Genomic DNA, 27,940 nt, shown 5'->3' on the forward strand with positions numbered 1-27,940 from the left:
TTGGAGTCCATGTGAGTAAATTTTACCCTAAAAAAGATATGTTCTTTTTTTTTCTCCTTTATTTATTTTTTCAACAAGGCATGTATGTAATGGTTGGTGATAGTTTAAAGCTGGTTGTGCCACTGCCCGTTCATGTATTCTGGGCTAGCCACTGGTACTCCATTCTTTAGAGATAAAACTCTTGTCTCGTATGGAAAACTGCCTTCAACTTAGTGTGTCTAGTCCAGAGCTGGCTCACAGCACAAAAGATTGGTCTTACTTGATCACATCACTTACCCGAACTAAACTCTACTAAACAATAAATCACATTGTCCAATCTTTATCTCCCTGACAAAACACAATAACACCAGAGGACAACGGCTCCAGTCAACCAGAAGTCCCAGAATCAAGCTGAAACGGGACCCAGACTCTAGAAGCAGGACTGAAACAATCAAATGAAAAAACATGCATCGTAGATGATGGTAGCTTTGCGCAACATTACAATCTTGGTCCATTTCCCGTCCCATGGCCTCCTGGAGCTACCATTTCGGGGTAGGTGTCGAAAGTGTATTGCTGCAGACGGACGGTCTGGTACGAAAGGCAGACATTGGGGTTTGGAAAGATAATTGGGGGGTGTTTCCAAATGTTGGTGGAAGTGTTTACAAAAGTAGGTGTTTTAGTTATTTCCTCCCTTAAAGTGTGCCTCTGGGTTCCGACTCCTTCCATATTTCCGTTTGTCTTCTTGACCCAACTTTGCTTTCAATAACCCTCGTGACTCCTGCGTGCTTTTACTTCTGTGAAGCATTTGCCCCTTTTTCCGGTAGACGTTTATTTCGAGTGCAGCTGCTGCTTTAACAACACGCCATGTTAGTACTGTTTGTACATTTCTGTAGCCGCTTGCTTCAAAGATCTGCGCAAATAAACTGATAGGACAGATATCCGAGCCATTCCCAGGCTCTCACGTCTCTCAGACGCCTATATTTTGTCTGCGTCAGCAGTGGCGCATCGAGTGCCTTCAACTTGCACCCACTTCGTCATAACCCGGGCAAAGAGCAAAGTTAATGGTTTTTGGTGTCATTCTGCCCCCTTTTGTTTTTGACTTTTGTGCATTGTCTTTGGCGCCTTTCTACACACTGGACGGTGAGTTGGTTTCATACGCAGGGTATTGGTTTTTGGGGACCTGCATGAAAATGAAAACCGCGTCCCTCCATGCAGCCTCCGGTCTGAATAGACCCTGTGCCCTTTGTGACACGCGGCGGCTCGTGCTGCTCGACCTGTGGTCAGATGGCTGCAGGCGCCGTGTGGAGCCCGGAGTGTTTTTTTTCCTTCAGTTTTGCGCTTGACCAGTTCAGACTTAATCTGCTTCTTTGCCACTTGTCACAGCTTATGGTGAGATGTCATCTGGCTTTGTGGTTTTCGGCCACCTGTCCTCCCATTCAAGGCTTCTCGTTTTCCCAATAGCAGATGTGGCCCAGAGAGCTCTTCTCCCCCCACTTCTCCCACACACAAAGCTAGCCTTAATTTTTTTCCACTTGTAATCCACTAGTCTTGGTTTTGTCTGCCTACGTGTTGCTCATATGTGCCAGAAACCTCATAATCAGATTTTTTTTTTCTTCCCCTAGATAGAGTAGAGCCATTCGTTTTTTTTTCTTTATAAAAGCCAGTATTTAAAAGAAACTGAATAGTTAACATAGGCTTTCTGTAAGTGGTCTTGTGGTAGCATTTAATAATTACAAACCTCAAGACAAAAGACCTGTTTCTTAGATATTAGACTGCACTTGCAATGGTACACACAATACTTTTGCTATTTGATTTTTATCGAGTCTAATGGTAGTCTAAGCGGACTGCATTAGATGTTCAACAGGAGAGATCCAGGGTTCCGCAGGTATAGGGAAGCCAGGTGTCCCCAGGTGTACGGCCCAAATAAACTGATATCTGATTCATTTCAATTCCAATTGATCCCAAAGAGGACCCCTAATCTTTCTGTGGTTGTGGGAAGAATCCCTTATTTGCTATAGTGATGCTTCGGTCAGTGAACATTTGTCCATATCTCTTGGTCATTCTTCAATAGCAGGATTGATCTTTTCTGACTAGGAGGAAGTCTAGTTTAACTAACACTTTAAAGCCTCTTGCCTGATGCTTTTTTAGGTCTTGGCATGCGCTGTCTTGAAGAGATGTTTTGTGTTCTTTCTGTGGGCTTACAGTCCGCCAATCTCCTACCATTGGTAAACTTCAGCATCACTCTAATTGTCTTTGATGCCATTTGTCATGGCATGCTGGCATCATGCCCTCTTCTTGGGTTTGGCGCTCCCATAGCGCATGGACCAACTATAAGGGTCCTTGCACTGCTCCCTGTTTGCAGAGCTATTTTTTTCTTTTCAAACACTCCATAGGAGTACTTGTGTTTTCAGGCCGTCTCCCTTGTACACATACCGCTAAAATGTATGCATGTGCACATAAACAAATGCATTTCTTTAAAAATGTGTTAAAACACAAACAGCCCTTGTTCATTTTTATTTTTGCACAATCCAGTGATATTGGAGCACTCGCTGTATCATCTGCCATTGCCGTAGTGCTATGGTATCGGAGCCTTTAAGTGCTCACCATTTGCATTACACAATGACACTTTCATTTTTGTTGCTGATCCTGCTTCAATTAAGGTTTTTTCCCATTGGTGCTTGCCATCTCTCCATCCACTCCTGATTCCTTGCTTGACCCGTTCCTCCACTACCTTCCTCTTCGCTGCTGCTTTTTTTTAGTGCACAATCTTACAGTATTAGAGCGCTTGTTCCGTCCTCCATCTTGCCACAGTGTTAAGACTAGCCAATGGTATTGGAACACTTTCAGTGCCCACCAGTTACATTACACAATGACACGTTCATTGTTGTAGGCAGGGTGAAGCGTAAGTTATTTGCCCAGGATCAATAATTGTTCAGCCTACCCGACATTCAAACCTGGTTCCTCTGTTTCTCTGTCATCAGCTCTGGCTGTTACACCACATCTTGCTTTACTTCAATGCTCCTCAACTGTTTTTTTTTCACTATCACTTCCATATTTGTTCAGCATGACCACATCAATATTGAACAAGCTTTGGCAAAGCCAATGGATCTTTGCAATTCCCGAGCTATTGGCCTTATCAATGTGAATGTCTTGTTGCCATGTTGCTTAGCAGCACATCTGCTGTTCAACATGGCTGAAAGTCACCCAAAAAAGTGGTATGATGTGGTCAGTGCAGGACCTGTCATAGCGCTTTTTTTGTGTTAGGAGGGGCAGGACAATAAACTCAATAGTGGGCAAAGAGACTGGGCGAGGGCGCAACCTCCTGTGATTCTGGGCTCTCAGTAATTTTCAGCCATGCTGAACAACAGATGTGCTGCTAGAGAACATGGCTAAAAGAGACCAAAAAATCTTGTAGACCTCTGCTCTACCCCTGCCCGTGCGTTTGGACGTATTCATTGCTCTCGAGGACCATTCCACGGGTCCCATGTGATATTCTACGGTCTCTTGTGAAGTGACGAGCGGCGAGGTGCAAATACTTACAGAATATATTGACAAGTTATACGTTTGTCCTCTAAAGCGCACGAACTATCCCTGTATCTGTAGCTCAGACCCCGCGTTTGTCCTCAGCCATGTGTCTCTGAGCCAAACCAGCTGGATGCTAACCTTCACCATAATCTTGCACTGACTGTCATCTGGCCACCCCCCTCCCACGGTTGGCACCTCCCTCTGATTGACCTCCGTTCCCTTTGAGTTTGTTGCCGCCAAGTTTGCCAGTTGCCGCAGTGATCGCTCTGGGGGTGGGCTCACCCGGGCCGCCCCTCCTCCCGCGTCAGAGTGATGGTCGCAGCTCATAAATGCACTGGTGTGCCCTGGCCAGCGCGCCTCTGGCGTGTGAAGTCTGAAGGGCTTTGATCTGACGGCTGCGTGTATAATTAATGAAGGCAACAGCTGTGGGATATTTGTAAACATGGAAATAAACCGAGGGCCGTGTTCTGCCTTTTGGATGTCTTCGTCCTTGGTATGCTGTCGTTGCCTCCACCAAACGGCAAGGCACAACCCTGCTCTCACCGGTTCACCCTGCAATTACCCAGGCACCCCCCCTCAGTCCCACAGGCACCCACCCAAAGTCGCACAGGCACACCCCTCAGTCGCACAGGCACACTTCCTCACCCCCATTCCTCTCTCTGCACACATACCGGCACATCTCTCATTCGGAGTGTGAAGGTGGGGCACACAGACATTACTCTCACCCAGCACTCACATGAAAAAAAGCGTGTAACGGGTACACACCACATTAAGCAGCATAATGCTTTGGGTTTCTAAGCTAGGAGGTGAGGGTACCAGCATGAGACCTGCAGGTGACGTCACATGCATTCACCTTTGGCTCAGTACCCTAACTCTCCACCAGTTAGCAGTGACTTATTCTAAATTCTAATAATGTTGACATGTTTTCACATTGGCTAGGCCTGTGTCCCAACACGCCTTTAAAACATTTTTTAGTAACTAAGTACTACCCTTTTTTTGGCTGAAACGTATCTTCAAGCTTATTAGCGACTTAAAACAGGACTGAAGGCATAAACTTCAGTAACAGTACGTCAAATGTAGCACCCCAGGTATATTCCAGGCAGCTATGCTGCTCTGGTACCCACTTATCGCTCAGTTAAAGAATTTTCAGCGATATCGTGATTGGATCCCTCCGGGTTGGTTCGCTGTCCAGTTTGGTCCACCTCTCGACAGCCTCAATTCTGGATGCTATTATAGCACAGAAGTTTGAGGTCAACAACTGAGGAAAGGGAACAGCGGGGAAGGAGACCTGTAACAAAAGCACACTTATCGCTGATCAATCTATATAATGTGCTCATTGGTACCTTGCATAACTTATTCAAAGGTCTCCGTCTTCCATGTGATTTCAGTAACCACTGATAAACCCGCACTCCGAGGTGATTAAAAAACAGAGAGCAGCCTACAGTGAAAAGGCCAGGGATTACATGATTTCCCAATCACATTACTTAGAATCCTCACTCCTCCTTGCTCACTGATAGCAGAGATTTGTAAGAACAACAACCCCTTACCCAGAGCTACTGCTTAAGGCAGTAGTGCCTCACTTTGAACTTACTTCAACCGGGCAATCAAGGAAGGTGCATTAAGGGAATACTCGCTGTAGCCTGACAAGCAGGAAGTGGAGTACACCGGCCTGGTTGCTGAACGTAGAAGATGGCGGCTGGTGGTGCTCCAAGAGCATGCCAAGCACGTTGAACATCCCAGCTGCCTTCACATGAGTAGTCCAACAACGCATGAGTAGTCTGCTGTGCGAAATGCAAAGCTGCGGGTTTCAACTAAGGTGGGTAGAAGAGGACTGTCACATAGGTGACTAGGATGTCCGGCAACGATGAGCTCCTGGGCTCGCCTAAATGACAGACTGGCGGACTCCCTGCATTAAGGTCCACAGATTGTGTGGACCCTGCTCGCACCCTTTCCATGCAGGCGGTGGCCTCAGCAGGTCCCATTGTCCCAATGGGGCAGAACCAGATGGTAGTAGGCAGTGCTTGCTGATTGCGCCCACTGTGTTTATAGATGGGTCAGCATCTGTCCAAGAAGGACCTTCATATGTATTTAGTCATCACAATAAAAAAATGACTGGGTAAATTGCAGGCGTTGAAACGTAGGAAAAAAAGAGACTGAAAAAGAAACATCCTATATATCACAAGAAACCCCATTAAGTACCATCATCTTGGGTTGCTCATGTGCACCAGCTACTGCATCTGTAGTATATCATCAGGTTTCAGCTTGATTGTAGTCATGGGTAGGGAGAAATGCCTCAGACCTTTAACAGCATGGTGGAGAGCGAAAATTATTCCTTAAACCACAAAGAAGGTTTGCAAGGGCGAAGACCCACTGAGAAACTTTGTAAAGGTCAAACATTATGAAATGCAGAAATTTCACCTCAAGAAAAGTAACATAGGTACCACTTCAGTGTAGCAAATCTCTATAACATTTTGTTCCTAGCTTGTGAAATGGCTACAAGCACTACATTATTGCTAGTAAGTTTGCAGAAAGAAGTTGTGCGTATTGTGCTACATAGCCCAATTAACATAGCCCAATTAACTTTGAACAGCTCAGTGCTTCCCTGCATCGTAGAGTGACTGTGCGATGTAAGGGCGACTGTTTCCAGAAACCACAATGCCACCACACACTGCAATATGTGGTAGGTAAGTGCCCTCGAGAAGCTGCCACCTCCTCAGGAGAAAAACGCCAAGGGTGTTGCTGATGCAGTCATCACAGCTTTGGAGAAAACCAGGAGTCGGGAATCAAGGCGAGGAATTCCCAATCGTGAAGAGTCCGGATCATCAAACAAAGGGAGTGAGAAAACAAGGAAAGAAATACGACTTTGTTACAATGCTTCCTCCAACCAGACTGAGGCCATTGAGTAGTAAAAAAGGAAAAAGGAATGGCAGCAAACACCACATGATGGATTGGGAAAGTCTAGAAGAAGTCAAGGAAAGAACAGCCATGATGAAAAGAGAACGAAAACTTGAAGTGGACTAGCTTCGGAGTCTCCTTAAAAGGCAGCAGAAAACCCTCAGGCTGGTGATGGTTATTTTGAAGTTGAAGAGAGCAGCAGCCAGGAGTACAAGATGAAACCGGCTCAGGTGAGAAACTCACCCAGGCCGCCGCTGCAGGCTTCAGACGGTGTCTTCTGTACCCCAGGAACCACAGGACCCCACAAAGTACTGCAGCTCTTAGGCACCCAAGTGTGCAAGAAGCCATAGACAAACCATGGTCTTGGCATTGTACACAAAGCCCAATATGTATCTAGGTTTCCCATTTCATTGTTTTGCATTGCATTGCAGGCTTTGTTTGGCTGTTAATAACCGACTAGACCTAGTCTCTGCCACTCTTACACTATAAATGCTGTGAAATTCTTAGAAAACCATTAGCCAGATTAGGATTTTCAATTTTGTCCCCGACACCTATTATCACGCAAGATCCTGTTATACCATCTGTTTTACAGGTACACTCCCTTTGAGAATTTTGTTGGCCGCTTATTACTTAACATTCTTTCTGTATGCAGGTATATCAAATGTTTGCTCAACACAGAAACTTGTTGTCAATGCTTGTTACTTTTTACAATGGGTAGTATTAAAAGTACACACTGTAACTGCATGATAATAACTGTATGCAAAGTCACCTGAAGTGAGCTCCACTGAAATTATGCAAGTTTGCGGCTGTGGTGTTTTCTTTATAATTATGTGGTTACCCATTTGCCACATAGCCGATCATCTGCTGCATAATCTGCTGATTTTAACAAAGAAATGTTTCTAGCTCTATGATCAAAAGTTACTAAAATGCGGATACTCAAGTTGCCCTGAAGTGGAAGAACCTTTACAAAGGTTGACTGGTCACCTTTTCTGTTGCTTTTTGCTGTATTTGGGTGTTATATTGGTACTAATGAGGTGAAATCTTTGCCCAGACTGTGTCAGCAAGTGCAAACTGACAAAACAATAAAGCAATACTACCAAATTATGTACCCCATCACACCACATAATTTGCCCTTTCCTGCTGCATTATTTAGTCACCTGTACCGCATAATTTGGTCATCCCCTGACTCGTTCTTCCAGTGGCCCTGCCTATAGTTTACCAAGAACCAGTGCTTCACAGTTCTATATGTGCGTATATATATGTGTGTATATATATATATATATATATTTATATATATATATATAGTGTGTGTGTGTATATATATATATGTGTGTGTATTTATATTCTCACTCTTTCTCACAAACTTTGTAATGCCACTGTTGCCAAATTGCATCTGCGTTTATAGATTTTAGAATTTTTGGTAAATGTTTTTGTTCCCATTTTATTTTAGATCATGGGGAATTCATATGCTGGGCAACTTAAGTCTGCCCGTTTTGAGGAAGCACTTCACAATTCCATCGAGGCGTCGCTCCGGTGCAGCAGTGTTGTGCCAAGGCCGGTTTTCTCTCAGCTCTACTTGGACCCCGAACATCCTGTTCTCACCCCAGAAGGTAAAGTGGCCTTGCTTTGTGCTTAAAGGTTAATTGAGGAGGCAGGGCAGATGCACACTGTGGCTAGAAATGGCTATGCTGGTTGCTTAGGCTTTTTCTCCATGTGGATCTTATGGATGCTGCCGGATTGGCAAACAAAATGAATTTGTTATGTTGTTATGTTAACTGAGGTTTGTATAGCGCATAATTACTGGCCAGCGTCCACCAGCAGTCCAAACAAGCACTTTGCGAAAGCTTTAGGCTGTAGTTAAAGCTTCCCTAAACAGAAGGGTCTTGAGTCACTTCCTGAATGGGAGGAGAGCCGAATCCTTGCGGAGGCTCTCAGGAAGTTTATTCCAAAGTTGAGGGATCAGGGCAGCGAAGGCTCTGTCGCCTTTGGATGCGGTTTTGATCCGCGCGCAGGCCAGCAGACCTGTCTCGGAAGACCTCAGTGTACGTCCCGGCACCTAGTTTTGCAGCGTGAATCTTTCTGGATTCACTATGCTGTGCATATTCCGCGGTCTTGTGGTTGGGTCCGGATTCGTAGTCTTTTCTTTGGTGTTTTTTTTCTTTTTTCGTAGCCCTTGTGGGCGTCGGCGTCACACCTCCTCGGGTGCACTTCCGGTGACGTCGGCATGCTTTCTGCGGAAGCTCCCACTCTTGGGCGCCATCTTCAGCTTCTTTTTTCCGCGGTCGGGTCTGGATCGTTCCCGTTGGGCTCCAGACATTTTTGGAGAAAGTACTGAAAAGATTTGAAGTTGGAGAAGATATTGGAAGAAGAAGACTAAAGAAGACTTCGCAGAACCTTGACGAAGAGAAAAGAAGGAGAAAACCTCGAACTTCGACGATCGTCGACGTCCACGCGGTCAGGGAGGCCTGAACGCTCGAGGATGGACAACACGCCGTTCAAGTTCTGCCCGAACTGCAGACACAAGTACGCGCAGAAAGACCAGCATCCGGTTTGCAACCTTTGCCTACCGGTGGAACACAGAAGCGAGGACTGCAACGCCTGCTCAGTCTTCGCCCAGAAGACCCTTCGTGTGAGGAAGAGACAGAGGGTAGCACACGCCGCCCTCGAAGGAAAAGCCCCGACGCCATCGCTGTACGAGCTGGGGATGTCCTCGGAGGAAGAGGACAACGCTGCCGCCGAAGACGACAGCTACACGGTCGTAGAGACCGATTACAAGAAGACACCTGATGAGGTAGGAGACTCGACGTCCCACAAGAACACAAGAGACTCTGAGTCTCGAAAGTACGAGGGCAAGAGCCCGAAGGCGCCGACGCAGCGACATCTGCCGTCCGCGACCACAAACAGGCCCGGCGGATCCTCGGAGAAGGAGTCCCTGGCGCCGAGAGCTATTGAACAGCAGAAGGCGTCGAAGATCGTCGCCGAAAGGGACCGATCGACGTCGAGGGAGAAAGACCCTAAAGCCTCGGCGCCGTCCAAGGACCCGAAAGCCAGTTCGACGTCCAAGTCATAGACGCCGAGAATCTCGCCGCCGAGCCAGGCGACGAAGAGAGGGGCCGAACGTTCCGAAGCCGAAAACGCGGCCGAGATGGAAAGGAAAAAACGTCGGCTAGAAGCCGAAATGGCGAGCCTCTTGCAGCGGAGAAAAGAAAGATTTCGCCGCCGAGATGAATGCCTTCACGATTCTACACAAGACCAAGCACGCCGTGCTAGATCTGGTCGAAGAGGAAGAAGAACATGTCGACGGACATGGGCCTAGCGACAAGATGGTCGACGACCAGGAAGGTGAAGAGAATCCCTACGAGGATTACAGCTATGAGGAGGAAGAGGGCAGTAGGTTGGACGCCGAGTCGGCCACCTCTGACCCACACGAGGAGGATTACCTAGATGTCGACACCGAGAGCCCGGAAGAGGCGGTCGACTCATACCCCTCGAGGCCCTCGCCGCCGGACGACATCGGGGCATACAACTCGGCGATACAATCTGCCGCAGCTGCATTCAAGCTAAAGCTCGACGAGGAAAGGCAGAAAGCAGACTTCCTGCTAGAGACTTTGCTCCCAGCACAAACAAGAAGCCAGTTCCTTCCAATGCTCGAGAGCGTTTCGGCTCAGGGAAAGGAAGTATTCAAAGAGCCCGCAACATGCAAAGCGGTAACTCCCAGAACAGAGAACAAGTACAAACACTCCTCAAAGGACCCGGCCTACATTCGGGGCGAGGTCTCCGCAGACTCCATTATCATGGCCTCAGCTAGGAAGAGGGCGAGCGTATCCACTACCTCTGGCCCACCACCGGATAAGGAGAGCAAGAGGATGGATTTGGTGGGGAGAAGGATCAAACGAAATGCCGCGACCCACTGGCGCATGGCTAATTCCAACGCCCTGATAAACAGGCACATGTACCAGATCATGGAGGGGCTGGGGCAGTTGGTGAAGGACCTACCCCAGGATGCCAGGCAGAAGGCCGAAAAATTGATCGAAGAAGGGAAAAACGCAGCAAATTCTTGCCTTAAGACGGCCCTGGACGGAGCAGACACCGCCAGCAGGCTCATGATGATGGGTGTCACGGAAAGGAGACACGCCTGGCTCAGGATCTCAGGGTTCAAACCCGAGGTGCAACACAGTATCCTGAACACACCGTTCAACGGCGAAACGCTTTTCGGTGCAACAGTTGACGAGAAACTCTGCCAACTCAAAAAAGATAACGAGACGGCAAGATCCATGGGGGCATTGCAGTTCAGAGGCAACAAAAGAGGCACCCCGTCACGGAGGCCCGGCGGGAGAGGTGGAAACCAGCCAGGTACATCGCACCAGGCTTTCCAGCAGACACACCAGGCAGACTCGCAGGCTCAGCAAGGTCAGCAGAAGCAGTCCTGGCAGTACCAACCAAGAGGTCAGTCCTTTCGAGGGAGAAATGGACGTGGCCAGAATAGAAGAGGGGGGCAGCAGCCCACCTCGAAGTGACTTCAAAGACCTCCGGGTGCCCGACCACAGGAAAGATCCCAGGGGGCACCACGTACGAAGGGGTCAGGACAATCTAAACACCTACGACCACATGACACCAGTGGGAGGAAGATTAAAGTTTTACCTCCAAGAATGGAGAGAAATAACATCAGACAAATGGATCCTAAACATTATCCAATTCGGATACTGCTTGGAGTTGGAGAGAAAGCCAACAAGCAGGAAACCAAGGGGAAGGCCACCAGCAAGAGAACAGCTGTCGAGGCTTCAGGAAGAAGCACGAGAACTTCTACAAAAACAGGCCATAGAAAGAGTTCCCTTAAAGGAAAGAAACAAGGGAATATACTCAACATACTTCCTAGTACCAAAGGTAGACGACAAAATGAGACCCATCCTAGACCTGAGGTTCCTCAACAAATTCATAAGAACACAAAAATTCAAGATGACCTCCCTGCAGGAGGTGCTACCGCAATTGCAGGTCGGAGACTTCATGGTCACGATAGACCTCAAGGACGCCTACTTGCACATACCGATGAACGAGAAGCACAAGCATATGCTCAGGTTCACAATCGGAGGAGGCCACTACCAGTTCACAACGCTAGCCTTCGGACTAAAATCAGCACCGAGGGTGTTCACGAAGTGCCTCGCGGCAGTCGCAGCGCACTTGCGAAGACAGGGGATACACGTATACCCTTACCTGGACGACTGGCTGGTGAAAGCAAACTCGTACCAGAAGTGCAAGCAACATGCACATACAGTGACGAGCACGCTCATAAACCTGGGGTTCTCCGTCCATTGGAAGAAATCATCAATAGAGCCGGAGCAAGTGAAGATCTTCCTGGGGGCAGAGATCAACACATTACAGGGCAAAGTGTTCCCCAGCGAGAAGAGAGCAAGGGCACTGGTCAAGGAAACTCGCCTCTACCGGAAGGGACAAGCTCGGACAGTGAGGACTGCGAGCAAGATCATGGGGATGATGGCATCATGCATCCACCTAGTGCCGAATGTGCGGCTCCACATGAGACCCATGCAAGAATGGCTCCAGGAACAATGGTCACAGGCTTCTGGCAGTTGGGAGGATCTTGTGGTGGTGACGCACGCAGTGCAGAAGGAGATGGCATGGTGGACCATGGAGAACTTAACAAGGGGACAGCCTCTAACACCCCCAACTCCGACAGTGACCATCACCACAGACGCATCCCTGAAGGGATGGGGCGCTCACATGGAGGAACTCAAAGTGAGGGGTCTTTGGACGCCAGCAGATGCGACAAAGCACATCAATTACCTCGAATTGAAGACAATCTTCCTTGCACTGAAAGCCTTCCAGACAAGACTGTACAGGCAAAGGGTGTTGCTGCAGACAGACAACACCACGGCGATGTTCTACATCAACAAACAGGGTGGAACACAGTCAACAACGCTTTCAACGCTGGCACAGGAGATATGGAGATGGGCCATCCCTCTCCAGATAGACCTACTAGCCATACACCTACCAGGGAAGGAGAACATTCAGGCAGACTGGCTGAGCAGACAGACATCGGCATCCCACGAGTGGGAGCTCAATGCTCAGGAGACAAGGTGGCTGTTGTACAGGTGGGGAACGCCATCAGTAGACCTGTTTGCAACACGCCAGAATGCGAAATGCCGAAACTTCGCATCCAGACAACACGAAGAAGGGCCCCTTGGGAATGCCCTATGGATAGATTGGTCCGGGACATTTGCTTACGCTTTTCCCCCGATACCACTGATGCACAGAGTACTGAGCAAGTGCAGAGCGAGCAACATGACCCTGATACTGGTCGCGCCACAGTGGGCGAGGCAGACATGGTACTCGCAGATCATGGAGATGACACAGTGTGCACCCCACAGATTCGGCAGAAGAAAGGACCTGCTCTCCATGCAGAACGGAGAGGTGCTGCACCCAGAGCCAGAGAGCATGAGCCTAGTAGCATGGCTCCTGAGGACATAGAGTTCGCGCATTTGAGACTGCCAGAGAGCACCCTCAGGGTCCTTCGGGAGGCACGAAGGCCCAGCACACGGAAGTGCTATGTCGCAAAGTGGAAAAGATTCACGATGTGGTGCAGGCGGGAAAGACTTCACAATAAAATGAAGAGGGACTCCAACCTCAGCTCGTCCTCCTTGAGAGTTCACTTGGCAGCTATAGTGGCCTACACAAGGGGTGAGATGGGCAGAAGCTTCTTCACATCACAAGTTGTCAAGAGGTTCCTGGAGGGAGCGAAGAGGATCGCACCACCCAAGCGTGTGCCGCCACCGGCATGGAACTTGAACGTAGTCCTGACGGAACTCATGAAGGAGCCCTTTGAGCCACTTCACAAGGCCTCCTTACAGATGTTAACTATGAAAACTGCTTTCCTGGTTGCAATAACGTCCTTACGCAGAGTTAGCGAGCTGCAAGCGCTAACGCTACAGGAACCCTACTTACAAATACACAATGATAGGGTTGTGATGAGGACCGACCCACACTTCATGCCGAAGGTGGTGTCCAAATTCCACATGAACCAGTCCATACAGATACCGAGTTTTTTCCCAAAACCAACCACTAGCGCAAAGCGAGCTCTGCACACCCTAGACGCCAGAAGGGCGGTCATGCATTACATTGAAAGGACAATAGGACACAGGAAAACGAAACAGTTCTTTGTGTCGTTCGCCAACAGTTACATGGGCAAGGCAGTAACTAAGACCACTATTGCACGCTGGATCGCGCAAACAATCCAACTCTGCCACAAAAGGGCAGGACAAGAACTGGCAGAGGGGGCACGTGCCCACTCCACTAGGAAGAAGGGGGCTACAATAGCCTTCCTGGCCAATACACCCATACAAGACATATGCCTGGCGGCAACATGGGCTTCGGTGCACACATTCACGAAGCACTACTGCGTGGATGTTCAGATGAACAAGGAAGCACAAGTCGGACAAAGGGTGCTCCAGCATATATTCAGAAACCAGAGCTCATCTTCCACCCAGCCGCCACAGAAATGAGAAACCGCTACAAAATCTATGCACAGCATAGTGAATCCAGAAAGATTCACCCTGCAAAACGAATAGTTTCTTACCTGTCGGTGTAGTTTTGCAGCTTGAAGATCTTTCTGGATTCACTAGCGAACCCACCCACCTCCGCCAGAAAGATGAGGCTGGAGAGAGAAGAGGTGGTCAAAAAAATAAAATAAAAATAAGAAGGGAGAGAAGTAAGAGAATATAAGGACAAAGCGGTAAAAGATTCTCACCTAAATAGAACATTGCCATTGCTTCGGAAACAAAAGAAACACGGAAAAAAGAATCCGAAGATGGCGCCCAAGAGTGGGAGCTTCCGCAGGAAGCACGCCGACGTCACCGGAAGTGCACCCGAGGAGGTGTGACGCCGACGCCCACAAGGGCTACGAAAAAAAAAAAAAAAAAAAGAAAAGACTACGAATCCGGACCCAACCACAAGACCGCGGAATATGCACAGCATAGTGAATCCAGAAAGATCTTCAAGCTGCAAAACTACTAAGACACTATTTGTTTCCTAGGCGCTCCTTAATATACACGGGGGGCCTGTCCATTAATGGCTTTGTGAGCAATACAGAGGCACTTGAATATAGCTCTCTGTTTGATGGGGAGCCAACGCAGCTTACACAGCAGAGGAGTGGCATGGGCCCTTCTAGGGAGCATAAAAATCAGCCTGGCTGCGTCTTTTATGGTCACCTGGAGCTTGCTGAAGTTTCTCGGGGAGGCCAATGTAAAGAGCATTGCCATAGTCGTGGCTGACACAATCATATGTAATGTGGTAAATGAGCGTAGGGGGGCCAGTTTCCGCAACTCTCTCATTAAGCCCGTACAGGTGCCGACCACTGTGGCAACTTGATTAGTCATGGATAGATTGCCATCAATTTTGATGCCCAGACTTTTTACAACAGGAACTGGTGTGGAGGTGATGCCCAGTTCTTGTGGCCAGAAAAGATCATTCCAGGGTTTGTTTTTTGAGAAGATGACAAGACATAGTGCGCCATTTAAAGGGCTTTCAGCGCTCCTTGAGGTGCCTAGTTTGACATAAGTTACATTACAAAGAAGTTTAATATTCCAAATAGTGCTATATAAATATTTGATGTATATTGGTGGACATGCCTGCAGATGACACTCTGTGCAATAATACATTTGTAACCCATTCTATAGTAATGTTCGTAAGAAAACCAGTCCCACTGAGGTGCCCTGGTAATAAGATGCTGAAACATTAGGGTGATGCAGCTGCCCTGTTTACTTTTGCTATTTTCCTAGCATGTGTTTATTCCTAGATGCATTTAAGCATGTCCTGCTTACACTCTGTTCTGATTTATTATTTACGTATTAAGTTTGACATCTGTTAGCCACATGCATTATTCACATTTCCCTCTATTTCAACAACATTCAATTTGAATACACTGTAAATCGCATTTATCACATATGGTAATTTGGCAATCAAGTGGGTTTAAGTTTGAGATCCTGGGTCTTTCACATTAAAAATACAGACTCCTCTGAAAGCAGCCCTACACATGGTGCTACTCCTCACTAAATCTTCAATCATCCTGGTCATTGATCAGGTGGACAGCTCCTGGCTGTTTCCTTAAAGTTTTCAACTCCAAAGGTGTAGTTTCAAATGCTGTTGCACTTGCAGCCTATTCTGCTGAAAACTAGAGCCAAGGTCACAGAGTTTTTCGTTGAATATGAAAGCTATCTAGAATCCGTCACACAATATATTAAACTTATATGCTAGATCACTAATAAAGGAGCTGGCCACACGAGGTTGCAGTCTGTACAGTTATGCGAATGGCTTACAATTATATCTTTGTTGTGACGGTACAACCTCTATAAAGCACTTCACCTAGAAATTAATGGGTAACAACCATTTAAAATTAAATGCAGATAAAACTGAGATAACTTTGAATATTAGACTGGCCCTTTGGAACCACCTACAATGTGACTGAGCATGGAGTTAATTTACGCACACACTAAAGTCTTGAGGGTCCTAGGCGTTAGTGTTCTTTGACCTTTTGCCTCTTGTAACCTCATAGCTGCTATGGAACGTCCGGCTCCAGTGCTGGACGTTCCATTGCGCAGGTGAGGTTCGAACGTTCAACGGCCGACGGCAGCAGTACGGAGGTAGTGGTGCCGTCGGCCGCCAAACGTGCGCAGTACCTAAGGGGTTAATGCTGTTTTAATGTATTATATTTTACATGTGTTGACATTTAGCGTGTTTAGGACCTGCAGTGCTTACTTTAAAATTCCAAATAGTCTTAACAAGGACTTTTTTTGTTGTTCAAAATAAAGGTAACTGTGTATCTGCTTTTGGCTCAGACGTGAAGCCGAGAGTGGAGGACTTGGATAAGGAACTTGGCCACCGATGCACGCAGAACGGCAGCTTCGATCTTACCACCGGCCAGACGGTCTCCGAAATGGAGGAAGAGGAGGAAGAGGAAGACCTGTCTGATACCAATAGCCCACCTCTCCCGTACGCCCAGAAACCAGCCCCAGAAGGCGCTTGCACGACAGACGGTTTGTGTTACTCTCTACTATGCGTTGCTTGGTATAGTTGCAGTCCCTTTGTAATCCGGTATGCGGTGTCTGAAGGGTTGTCTCTGAATTTTCATGTTTTTCCGCAGAGCCTTTATTGCTTTAGTCTTGAATGTTGTATTGCATGTCATGTGATTACCCCTACGGCGTATGGCTTATAAAGAGAGGCACCGGGTGAAGTGTACTTAATTTGCTAATACAGCCTCTGCATAGATCTACGCCTGACCCCATCCTGTGGTTACCGGTCGATTTCCAGACAGGTCCCCTCACCTTTTAGCCAGGTCAAAAAAAATGAGTTGTGTTACCGTGGGTGTTGGACCTAGACTTTTTTTTGTGTTCCTCCTATTTGTCTGACCTCCTTATTGTTGGTTTTAGGACTCTGGGCACTTTACCACTACTAATCTGTGCTAAAGTGCAGATGCTCTCTCCCCAAAACATGGTATGTTTGGTTTTTCCATGATTGGCATATTTGATTTACTAGTAAATATCTAGTACTGTGTGCCCAGGGCCTGTAAACCAAATGCTACTAGTGGGCCTGCATCACTGATTGTACCACCCACATGAGTAGACCTGCAAACATGTCTCAGGCCTTGCACTCTAATGTCTGTGTGCAGATCTAAACTCCCATTTCGACCTGGCAAGTGCACCCACTTAATAGGCCCAAACCTTCCCTTCTACTACATGTAAGGCACCCCTAAAGTAGGCACAGAGGTAGCCCCATATGCAGGATGCAGTTTAATGAAAAGATAGGACATGTACTGTTGTGTTTTACATGTCTTGGTAGTGAAATACTGCAAATTTAGTTTTTCACTACAGCAAGGACTATTTCTCCCACAGTTTACCACTGGAGCTGTCTTATAACATCTTACACCTGTATCTGCCAATTGGGAGCTGATGGAAAATTGGAGTTTGGTGTCTATGGACTCACAGTTTAAAAGTGCATATTTTGGTGACGTAGTTTTTTAAATTGCAGGTTTGAAAATGCCACTTTTAGAAAGTTTCATGAATTGCAGAGGTGACCTAATGCACGCCTCTTTCTCATGGTTTACACCACATTTATTCTGTTACATCACATCAAACCACTGTAGGCGTGCAAACTTGAAGACGTGCTCCACCCACTTGCTGAATGAAAGCCCTACATGTGTTTTCTACTTTTAGAAAGTTGGCATTTTCTTTACTTTAACTATTCTGTTCCTCTCCCTGTCTCTGAATACACGTCTGGTTCAGGATGACAGATGGGCTGAATGTGTATTCACTCTAGACAGTCACACAAAGGGAGCTGCATATCCTGATGGCCAATCACCAGGCTGATTGGCCTTTCTAAGTCGGAGGAATTGGCATTGACACCTGAATATGGCTGTGCTGTCCTCACACAAAGAAGTCTCCACTCCCACACCCTGCTAGGAAGAAGAGCTGATTGCTGTCAGGAGAAACTGGCTCTTTTTTTCTGCTTTGCTGTTCTGGCCTGCTGCTGCTGGTGCTTCGGACCTGGTAGTGAAAGGACTAGACTTTACTTTCTACATCCTGCATTTCAAGGTTCTCAAAGGGCTTGAGTTTAGCTTGCCTCCTGTTGGAAGTCTCAAGGCCAACGAAGACTTCACTTCACCTGCAGCACCTGGACTGCTCTGCTGGGAGTTCCAACTTGTCACGTGGTGCCTAATCCAGTTCCTGGGCCTTGGGAATTTGTTTGCTGTGTTCATCAAGAAGAAACTGTACATCGACATCGATTGTGACTTCAGTCCAGAGCTGTGGTCCCTGCCGAGTGCAAAAACCATGGCTTGCAGTGCATGCCGAGGCCGCCGCAGCGCCCCCGAAGTCCCGCCAGCATGTGAGTCTCGAGTGCCGTGTCACGGACATCCATGACACCCGACTCTACGGCAGCCCCTGTGGCCTAGTGATGCGACATGGACACTGCAAATTTGAAACCTCAAAGCTTTACCTTCGGAGCTTCATCGACCCCAGCACAATCGTAAAGAACTAGCGCCTCGTCACCAACGCTGCATCACCTCCCCTGCAATAGTAAGGAACCAATGCATCGCACCTGCTGCCTGACAGTAAAGAACTGGCGCATCACCTCCCCTGTAGCAGTAAGGAACCGATGCCGAACTAGCTTCAGCGACGCCTCACCTCCCATGTGCTATGCAACGTCTTGGTTTCTCATTGATTTCCAAGGTACTGTAAACGCTGTCCGTGTGACTCCGTAGCCGGTCCGTGCTCCATCGTGATCAGCAATGAACTGTTTGATTTGACTTCGTTAAGCACGTTGTTTAGTCCTATTTGGAGCTATTGGGTTTCTAAGCACTATATCTACATTTCATCTTTGAAAATTTGTATCTTGCTTTGTGTATGTTGAATTTTTGTCGGTTTGGTCTTGTTTTCCTCGGATAAATATTGGCTATTTTTCTAAACTGCTGTGGAGCACTTTTGTGATGTTTTTAGTTAGAGTGTGTGTGTTGTAAATACATACTTAACACATTGCTTCTAAGATAAGCCTGCCTTCTTTTGCTAAGCTGCCATGGGCGTGAACGTGGTATATTCTGAGAGTGTAACTTACCCTGACTAGAGTAAGGGTCCCTGCTTGGACAGTGGGCCAACCACTGCCAACCAGAGCCCATCATTTCTAACAGTGGGTAACTGATTATTCGTGCCCTGGAGGTGCGAATTGCGCTCTAAAAATATTCCTGGATTGCTCTGCTTGACATTTGGGAAGCTTACTTGCATCAGAATTTAATGGTACACAAAACTTTAAGCTCCATCCGGTCTGTCTATGGAAAAGTAAAATAGGCTTAGAATATTTGTTTTTGTTGTAAATTTTTACATAGTTAAAACCGTGATACAAATTGCAGTGAAATTCAGAATAAAAATAACACATATAAACATGAGGCTGACAGTTTACATTTACCCTTCTAATCATTCACACATGCTGTTTTTCAAGTGCATTTTCAAAATGATTTAATGTTTTGCCTCCTCACCTGTGCTTGCAAGTTGCTTCCCACATGTATCCGTTTCATGTCCCAATGTCTTTTTAATGTTAATCACAAATCGCCTCCAGTGTCATATAGCGACCATTTGGACAGCACTTTAACCTAACTTTATTAAAAAAATGATCTAATTGCCAAAGTTTCATGTGGGTGACTGGCTATGTAGTTGATCACCCGTGGTAATTTACACATCAGTTGAGTGTTTTGTGTACTGTTGCAGCTCTTGTGCGTCCTGTGGTTGGTTGCATTTATTGGAGAAGAATGTATGTTACCCTGCCTAACGCTTTAGATCCTACGACCGACCCCAGACTAGGATTTTTTTGGGGGGGACTCATCAGTTTAAAATGGATCGTATGAAAAACAAAACGTTGCTAAATTGAGAATGCAAATTTAGGATTCCTCTCGAGAAAATGATCTCTGAAATTAGAAGAAATTTAAGGCGAGGTGCCATGCCGTTGCTAGTGACATCTCAGTGAAACTGTGTTAAGTATTTATTGGAATTCAAAATGGCTGCCCCCTACGAGCCCCTTTCTGCTATTTGCATTGCTCTTCAGAGGGATGGAGTAGGTGTGATATGATTTGTTTGATCTAGGAACACAGAAACAAAGAAGGGGCCGGGAACAGCCTGAGCAGGTCAGTCTGCCAACCCAACGTTAACAGCGTTCCAACTGCCAACTGTCCTCAATTTTTATTTCCTCATGTCAGGGCTGAGCCTGTGCACTGATGAATTATTCTCTTGGCTGGGCCATCATGTTATGACTGGCTTGAAGGACCTGCTCTCCGCCTACCCGGCTGTAATCCAGCCGCACAGTGATGGGCCTTTTAGCGCGGCACCTTGGCTGGCAAACGCTAGAAACCGCCACATCCTCAAATCTCATAGATCTCTTTTTGCCGGATTGTATGTTTTAAGATTAAGAGTGAAAGGAAGGGAGCCATTGGGTGAATTGGCTCTGTTTTACAAGTGGAATGGACCAAGTAAATGGGTCAGTTGCTCCCACTATGCTTTTGAAAGAAATGAGGTGCAATTATCTAAGGGAATAGTAGGCTCATCACATGCAAAGACTTGTGCCTTTATGGCAGCTGCAATAGTAGTGGTGGGGCAGGTGGGTGGGGGGGGGGGGGGGGGGGGGGGGGTAATAAAAAAAAAACCCTTACCTGCTAGCCGCTGCCTCTCTTCTCGGATCTTTTCCTCGCTTCTGTTCGAACAGGAAGCACTGAGGCTCCCCTAAGTCAAATCACAACGCTGCAATGTAGCGTTGGGAGTAGTCTGAGCACTGTGGTTCGGCGCTCAGATGGGGAATGGGAGCTTGGGCATGTTCTCCACCCAGGCGTGGAGAACATGCAAAGTTTGCATGAGTGTTTGGCTGCGCCGAGCCGGCTGGCCAAACAGTCATGTGCACGTAGGAGTATGCCCACCTCCCCTGCCACCCCACCCTTGCGCTGCCCAGCCCCACATTCTGCCTCAGCACGGAAAACTAAAATGATGGTAACAGCGCTTTGTCATTTTATTTTTCCTTTTGCAGTGCTGAAAGGCAGTGGGCGATGCTTCTCCGCCTTAGCGGAGGAGCACCCCTGGCCAGAAGTACTAGAACAAAATTGCAAGGAGAAAGATTGATCATAAGAATAGATTTTTAATTTACCTGGTTTGCTTCTTGATTAAGAAAACGTGGAACTTGATCTCCACTCTGACACTTGCAGTTCATAACCACGTTTGCTCCCTTGGTCTTTGTATTTTAACTACCTTGCTGCAAATGTCATTTTGAGGCTTTATCTCTAGTTGTGCCTTTGTCGTGGTGTTTCTTCTCCTGGCTGCCACCCTGTCATATGTGCAATCACAGGACTCTTTCCTGGGCGTCCTTGATGCAGCCTCCTCCTCCTGCCATGGCCAGCTATTCTGAGGGTTGTAGGGTTACAGCTCTTACTCTTCACGGGCCTAGTTCCGGTGTTTCTGTTGCCATCTGCACTCTAAGGCATGGCAGTGTGAACTGCATAGCTAACAGGCCTTGGGGCGCTAGATCCCAGTTACTCCTGCTGGCTGACCTGTCCGCAGTGGACAGCAGCTCTCTTATTTTTGTGGGGTAGGCATGCTTTCTGTGTGTATGTGGGGGGGGGGGGGGAGGCAGTAGGGCATTGTGTGGTCCCATGCTGCCATGAGATTTCAGCTGGTCCTCCTGCCCAGTCTGCCCTGTCATATCCAAGCTCATTCATACCCCTGCCTGAGACTTGTGCCACCCCTTTACTGCTATAGGCCTGTGATACTTACCGCCTCCCTGCCTGCGTACACCCTTTATCTGGTCCCTGGACTTCCTTCTCCTTCCTTTCCCCCATTTTTTTTGCAGCTGGCAATCCAACACGATCCACTTCTGGAGCGTGTTCATTTGTGAATTATCATGCTATCTATCTTTGGTGACTACCTGTAGTGTGTGGTGGTGGGTTTCTGGGTGTGATGTTGCGAGAGAGATCATAAAACTAGCAGCTATCGAACTAGTACTGGCGGATTTACTTTACTTAGTTTTGTGTAGCGTTTTGGCTGCCGCTGCTGCTGTATTGTGCATAGCTCTGGATGCGTCACCTCATGCATTCTGGTCAGTTATAAAGTTGTTTGTAGAGTCTGGTATCTAGTTCTGGAGGTCTCTCCAGAGGTTGTCTGTGGTTTGCTGAGAAATCCTCAGAAGTGTTTTGTGCAGTTCCTGAGCCCTCATCTGGAAACGCTGCATCGAAGTCCTTGATGGTACCAGCTCTTGGTCACACTGGACTCAGTTGGTGGTGCAGCCTTAGTGGAACGGGGACCAGGTTGAGCAAGTATCTAGAATGCAAGGGCAATCATAGGTCCTGCCCTATGTCTCACAATTTCTCACCTCTGTACCTCTCCCTCCTAGTACTTTCTCTCTATCTAGTATGCCATGAATATTGCGTAACTCATGGTGCGTTCATTAAAGCTCCCTGGTCAAATTTCTCCTGCTTCTCCATCACAGTCCCCGATCAGTATGCCTGTCCTTCCTGTGTTCAGGCTGAGCCTGTTGTGTTAACTTCTTCCCAGCTCACAACTGTACCCCTTCCCACCATCATCTCCAACTCCCCACATGTCTGTCTTTTAGCAGAATGGTGAGAAATAACACTCCGCAAAAAAAAATCCCCACTCAAAATGTAATCCTGACCCTTGTATAAAATATGAATTTTATTTTTCATTTGTGAAGCAAATACGTCAGCAAGCAATATATGAATGTTGAGCATAGTAAATTTGATTGAATAATCATGACATTTTGATAATAAAAAAAGAGTAAAAGTGGCTGTGAGTAACATTTTTGTTCCTGGCAACAGAAAAAGCGCTATCAAATATAAGGAAAAACAGCTATTGCACATAACTTGTTAAATCACGTCCTTGGATTCAAATGGTAAATTACTCCAGCACTAAATGCTGTTACCTTCCTGAGTAATGTTAATTTCTTTTTTCCTTTGCTCTTTAGTGGGGAGAGTCTCCGACTGGCCACCCACCAGAAATGGTGTGTGGAGGAGAATAGTTGTCAGACTTTGAATGTGCTGCACTGCATATACCTTGTTTTGGGTTGCTTCCTGCACGAGTGTTTTGGGTGACTGCAAACAGAATAATGTGGTTGCCCACTGCTTGGAATTGATTGATGGGTGTGGGGCTCTGTCTGTAAAAGATTCACTCACACAGGCCGCGGGTTTCCCCCAGATACAAATGCAGATGGGGCTGGAAGCAGCCATCTTGTCTCTGCGTGGTGCAGGCAGGGCTCTTTTCAAGGATCCAAGCAGGGGTCCCAAATCGCCCTGAGCTTACAGGGGTCTCCCAGGGTGACCATCATCTTTTAAAAAATATATTGAGATGTTTTTACACCGCGCGTACAAGAAGCCATTGGCAGTTGACAGAGCTGCTCACAGAAGGTTTAGGGAACAAGTAGGGGCCCAGAGACAACAAATTAAAGAACTTGAATAAAATAAAAAAGCATTGTCCACCCAGGGAGTCGATGAATAAATTGGTTGACTTATGAAGAAAGAGGCAGTGCCACTAAAGAGGTGCCTCTGTGGGAGAGAGGCATCTGCAGCCAGCTAGTGGTAAAATCCTCTGACGTGGTTTACTTTACCTTTTGTTGATTCCAAATTGCATGCTCCGGTTGTACATGCCTTCATGTAGTATAGACTGACCTATGTAAATAGCATATGGTAGAGTGGAAAATTCCTCAGTCACCTATAGCTACACCCAGTGGAATTATGCAGCAGACGAAGCCCAAAGTATGTGGCAAGGAACGCCAAAATATGTGACATAATGTGGCACATTTTGTGATACTATTACTTTATTATTTTAACATTTGTACAGCTGGTAAGAGTGTCTAGGAAAACAGTTCACCTTATTAGTGCCAATTTAACAACCAAATGTAGCAATAAGCAACAGAAAGAACACCAGTCAACCTTTGCAAAAAGCATTCTGGTGCGCAGGAACCCTACTCACCATTTAAAAAAAAAAAAAATAATGATAATTTGATCTGTTTGAGTTAGGAACAATTTTTCGTTGTTAAAATCTGCATTTTATGCATCAGATGATGGATTATGTGGTACATGCTGAAAATATTTGTGGCCGCAGAATTGCATCATTCCTGTGGCCTTGCCTATGTAGCTTATCCAGTATGCAGCTGCTGAATTCATTAGAGTTTGCAAGAAATGGTAATGCACTGTTCGTAGCATGTGTGGTTGTAGATAAACATTCTCTTCATAATATTTCCGCAATCTTGCCATGACCTCACTGGTTCCCGTTTAGGAAATGCACCATCTTTCAATCATTAACATTCATCCACTAAGTAGCATATTTATCCTTTTCTCCTTCACTTACCTTAAATTGTATCTGTCCGCTGCTCCTTAAGACAAGCAAGCCCATCTCCTTCAACAAATCCCTTGTACTTGGAAAGTTTGCACACGAGACAAGTCTTTCTCCACTGCAGCATCCCAACTCTAGAACCTGCTGCCTCTTCAACTTCGCTCTCAGCCTTCTTTCACTATTTTCGGAAACATTTAAAATTTGTTTATACAGTTGGTAATTTCTTCCTTCATTCTGCTGCATATAATTTACTGACCCTCTTGCCAAGTAGCCGTTGCAAAGATGTGCTTTAACGATACCCTTTATCCTATTGAGAAGTAGATTAATATAGGGATACCGTGGGAGCTGTTAGTGTGTTCGATACTGGAGAGTGACCTCCAAACCTCTCCAGACATTTGATAACGTGGTTCTTTAGTCTAAATCTAACAAATTCACATTAAAAGGACTTGGAAACACATTTTTTTTATTCTTGGCATAGATGTAACAATGTTAGCGTGCATCATGTTAAGGACTGCAGTCATACACAGTATGAACTCTCCGTTTCTTCCTCCTCCAATATGTGTCATAGTCAGAGCCACTGGAATTGGGCGATTCCACTGGTGAAACTTTTTTCGCATTATTGTAGATTTGATGCTTTTACCACACAATTCGCAAACACAACAGGTGATGGACCGAATGTGGATCAATGTCACACACTCACCCCAGTCCGAAGATCTGGGCCCAAATCCATCGTTTTTTTGCACTCCACACCACCCCGGGTTAGACAATGGCGATATGCAAATCAGCTCTGACCCTGTGCCCCATGGGAACAGTCCAGTCCGAACTACAAAAGCCATGTCCTTCCCAGAACGGAATCAAGCATCCAAGGACCGGACCGGTTTCGAGGTAACACCTCTCATCAGCCCGGCTAGCTTGACTCCAGTGGTGTGGAGTGCCACACAATTCATCATCTCTGGATTTTACCATAAAACATTTTTCTATCTCAGACACATCAAAAGTTATCAAAAACTTGGTGAAGGGGTTTGCGCTGAGCGAAGAATCCTTTGCAACCATTAATTGATCATCGTGGATTGCTTTTTCTATATTTGGTTGTTTAACTGTTACTAGTGAGGTGAAATCTTTGCCCATACAGTATTACCACATGTAGACGTTTTTTAAAACATAATGAAGTAATAGTAGCTATAAATGTGGCACCATGCGCCACATCATTTGCTTTTTCATGCCGCATAATTTAGTCAACCCTGCAGCAAAATGTTGTGCTCCTCGGCCGCATAATTCCCTTGGCCGTGGTCATAGTCTAATTTGAAATCCTTTTTCATTTCTAGACTTGCACTGTCAGTGATAGGCCAACCTCTGAAAATGAACTCTGAGATCATTGAAGCGTTTGTTATAAGCATTAGGCTACTTGCTTTGTCGTGACATGAAACTGAGGTGGTGTGTATCGGCAGGTCTTAAAAATTTAAATAAATGTACAATCAGACTAAAAATAAGGTGGAACATTTAGTGATAAGTAAGAAAGTATGTTTTCTTGTTACACACAATTCTCTTGACAGCCAGGGTCATGCAGGAGTACCATTCCCTTAGCTCTGCCCCATTTACCCATTGTATTTCCATTTTGCTCGTGTCTGGTTCTCAGCAGACATTTCCATTGCCTTTGCGTGCATTGTGGGAAAGCATGACAGACATTTTTGGTTGAAAGAGATTGAATATCTCCAAATCCCCAACAGACTGATAAAGGACCAGTGCTGTAGTGCCAGAAAATTAAGAAAGAACATCTAGTGCTCTGGACTCGAAGCAGCAGCTCTGGTGACTCAGAATTCCTGTCACAGGGTTTGCCAATCACGTGTGCATCGCGTTTGTGCTGCTAATGGCATTGAGCAAACCGAGACTCCATAGTGGGGAAAAAAATTATTTGGGCCCCCTTAGAAGTTTTCACAATTATTCTATTAAATTGGCAATGTTTAAATATGTCTAGACTTTTTTTGAACATTACATTGAACTTCTGCCCCCGTTTTAAAAATCCAATCAAATACATGATTGCCAAACATACTATTCTGGTCAGGCAGGCCTTACTAACATGTAAAAGTATCCACAGTGTGATTATTAGAAATGGGAGTGGGGTTTTTGAATAATATTTGGAGTCCCTTCGCTTTTGACATATGCTCCCAGCTAGGATATAAATGACAAAAGATGTTCGTGATGGCCTATTGCAGAGCGGTTTACTGCTGCTCATGTTTTTTTCTGCTGGAAACAAAGCACTGTTATTAGCATACTGTTTCTCTTAGCCAGAGCCTGGCACCCCCACAGGGAACACTTTAGGCCCCCCTAGGGGTGCCTCCCCCCCCCCCCCCCCCCCCCCATTTGAAAACCTCTGCTCTAGACACTGGAAAGTTAAAAAGCATGCGTTGGCACTGTAAGAGAGGCAGTCCCGCTTCAGTCCCAGACGAAAACAACATATATATCCTAGCCTTTATCTCCCATGCCTGACAAAAGGGGACCTGGAGAATTTGTGTCTTCTAGATTGCATACACACGCTACAAGTTTAGTATCTGAATACAGCTCTGAAAGAAATAATGAATAAACATGTAATTGCAGAACAACTGACAAAGAATCTCTACATACACATGAACTTACCTTCTCTCGAAGCCCTACTCCCTCAGTACTATCTGAAAGGCAGGAGAAGTATAATGCTTGCCACGTTTCTAGCTTTACCAACTCCAGTACTACGACCAAACTGGAGTAACAGATTCAGCATCAATCTAAAATGCAGATTTTGCACATGCAATAAATCTGCCCACCAGTTTCTCTTAAAACCTATGTTTTTAACATAAGGAATACTGACACGCAGCAAGGCACTATTACTGTGTTTTAACTCAACAGACATAATGGTTCTTGCTCGATATGGGAATTTTTTTAATATAATGCAAAAAAACGTCAAAGCCTAGAACCAAACAAAGCAGCTGTGATTATTCAACTATTTTAAAGAAAGTTTTATGAACGGCCAAAAGTCAGCAGAAAGGCTCTGGACCTCCCATGTAAAATATTTGCCAAGTCTGCACTTTAAGATGAACATTAGGTAAATTACAGAAGCCGAGTGCAAACCATGTATTAATCATATTTGTTTGTGTGGATTTTAACATGAGGCCTTTCAGTAATGCTTTTAGTTAGTCATACTCAGTAAAATTATGTATTCATTAATTTGTTCATTTTATTACAATGTATCTGGTAAGCCCCTTTCGTGCAAAGACCAAGACTAGAATTTGAACACTAATTGTACACCAGGGGGTTTTAGCCAGTATGATTTTCAGGTAAAACTGGGCAAAAATCTTGCAGATATAGCACGAATTTCCATTTACTTTACTTCACAGAAAGGAGGAAGCATGCACAATTTTCACACTATATCCCATTTAGATGTCCCAAAGTTGGAATCGGGTGTAAATGGGGTACCTGGCAAATACTGGGCTCCATGCAAACTATATTTACCGAGCGTACAATTTGCACCAATCTGACATCACAACTTTTAATGATGGCCTTAGACTTCTAGGTCAGTTTTGCACGATTACAGATACATCAGTGTGGGCCTTTTGGGTGCACCCTTGGAAGTATCTGAGTAATTGTTAGACTAGAGCATAAGTATCTCGCCCCCCTCCTCTCTGTACCAGTAC

The 27,940-nt window shown here is 46.1% G+C and overlaps 1 protein-coding gene across 6 annotated transcripts in view; it reads left to right on the forward strand.

Annotated features, from left to right (window-relative positions):
• Nucleotides 1-27,940, forward strand: part of GREB1L (GREB1 like retinoic acid receptor coactivator) — a 558,043-nt gene that overhangs the window by 297,802 nt on the left and 232,301 nt on the right. For 4 of the 6 annotated variants that reach the window (XM_086965622.1, XM_086965621.1, XM_086965624.1 and 1 more), the window contains 2 exons: nt 7,850-8,009; nt 16,218-16,442. In XM_086965622.1, coding sequence (XP_086821748.1) covers nt 7,853-8,009; nt 16,218-16,442 — 382 coding nt within the window. In that variant the 5' untranslated portion in view covers nt 7,850-7,852. The remainder of the gene's footprint in view (nt 1-7,849; nt 8,010-16,217; nt 16,443-27,940) is intronic. The other 2 variants (XM_086965625.1, XM_086965626.1) reach the window with 1 other exon arrangement.

This window comes from Lissotriton vulgaris, chromosome 4_1 (assembly GCF_964263255.1).
Source record: "Lissotriton vulgaris chromosome 4_1, aLisVul1.2, whole genome shotgun sequence".
NCBI classification, from domain to species: Eukaryota; Metazoa; Chordata; class Amphibia; order Caudata; family Salamandridae; genus Lissotriton; species Lissotriton vulgaris.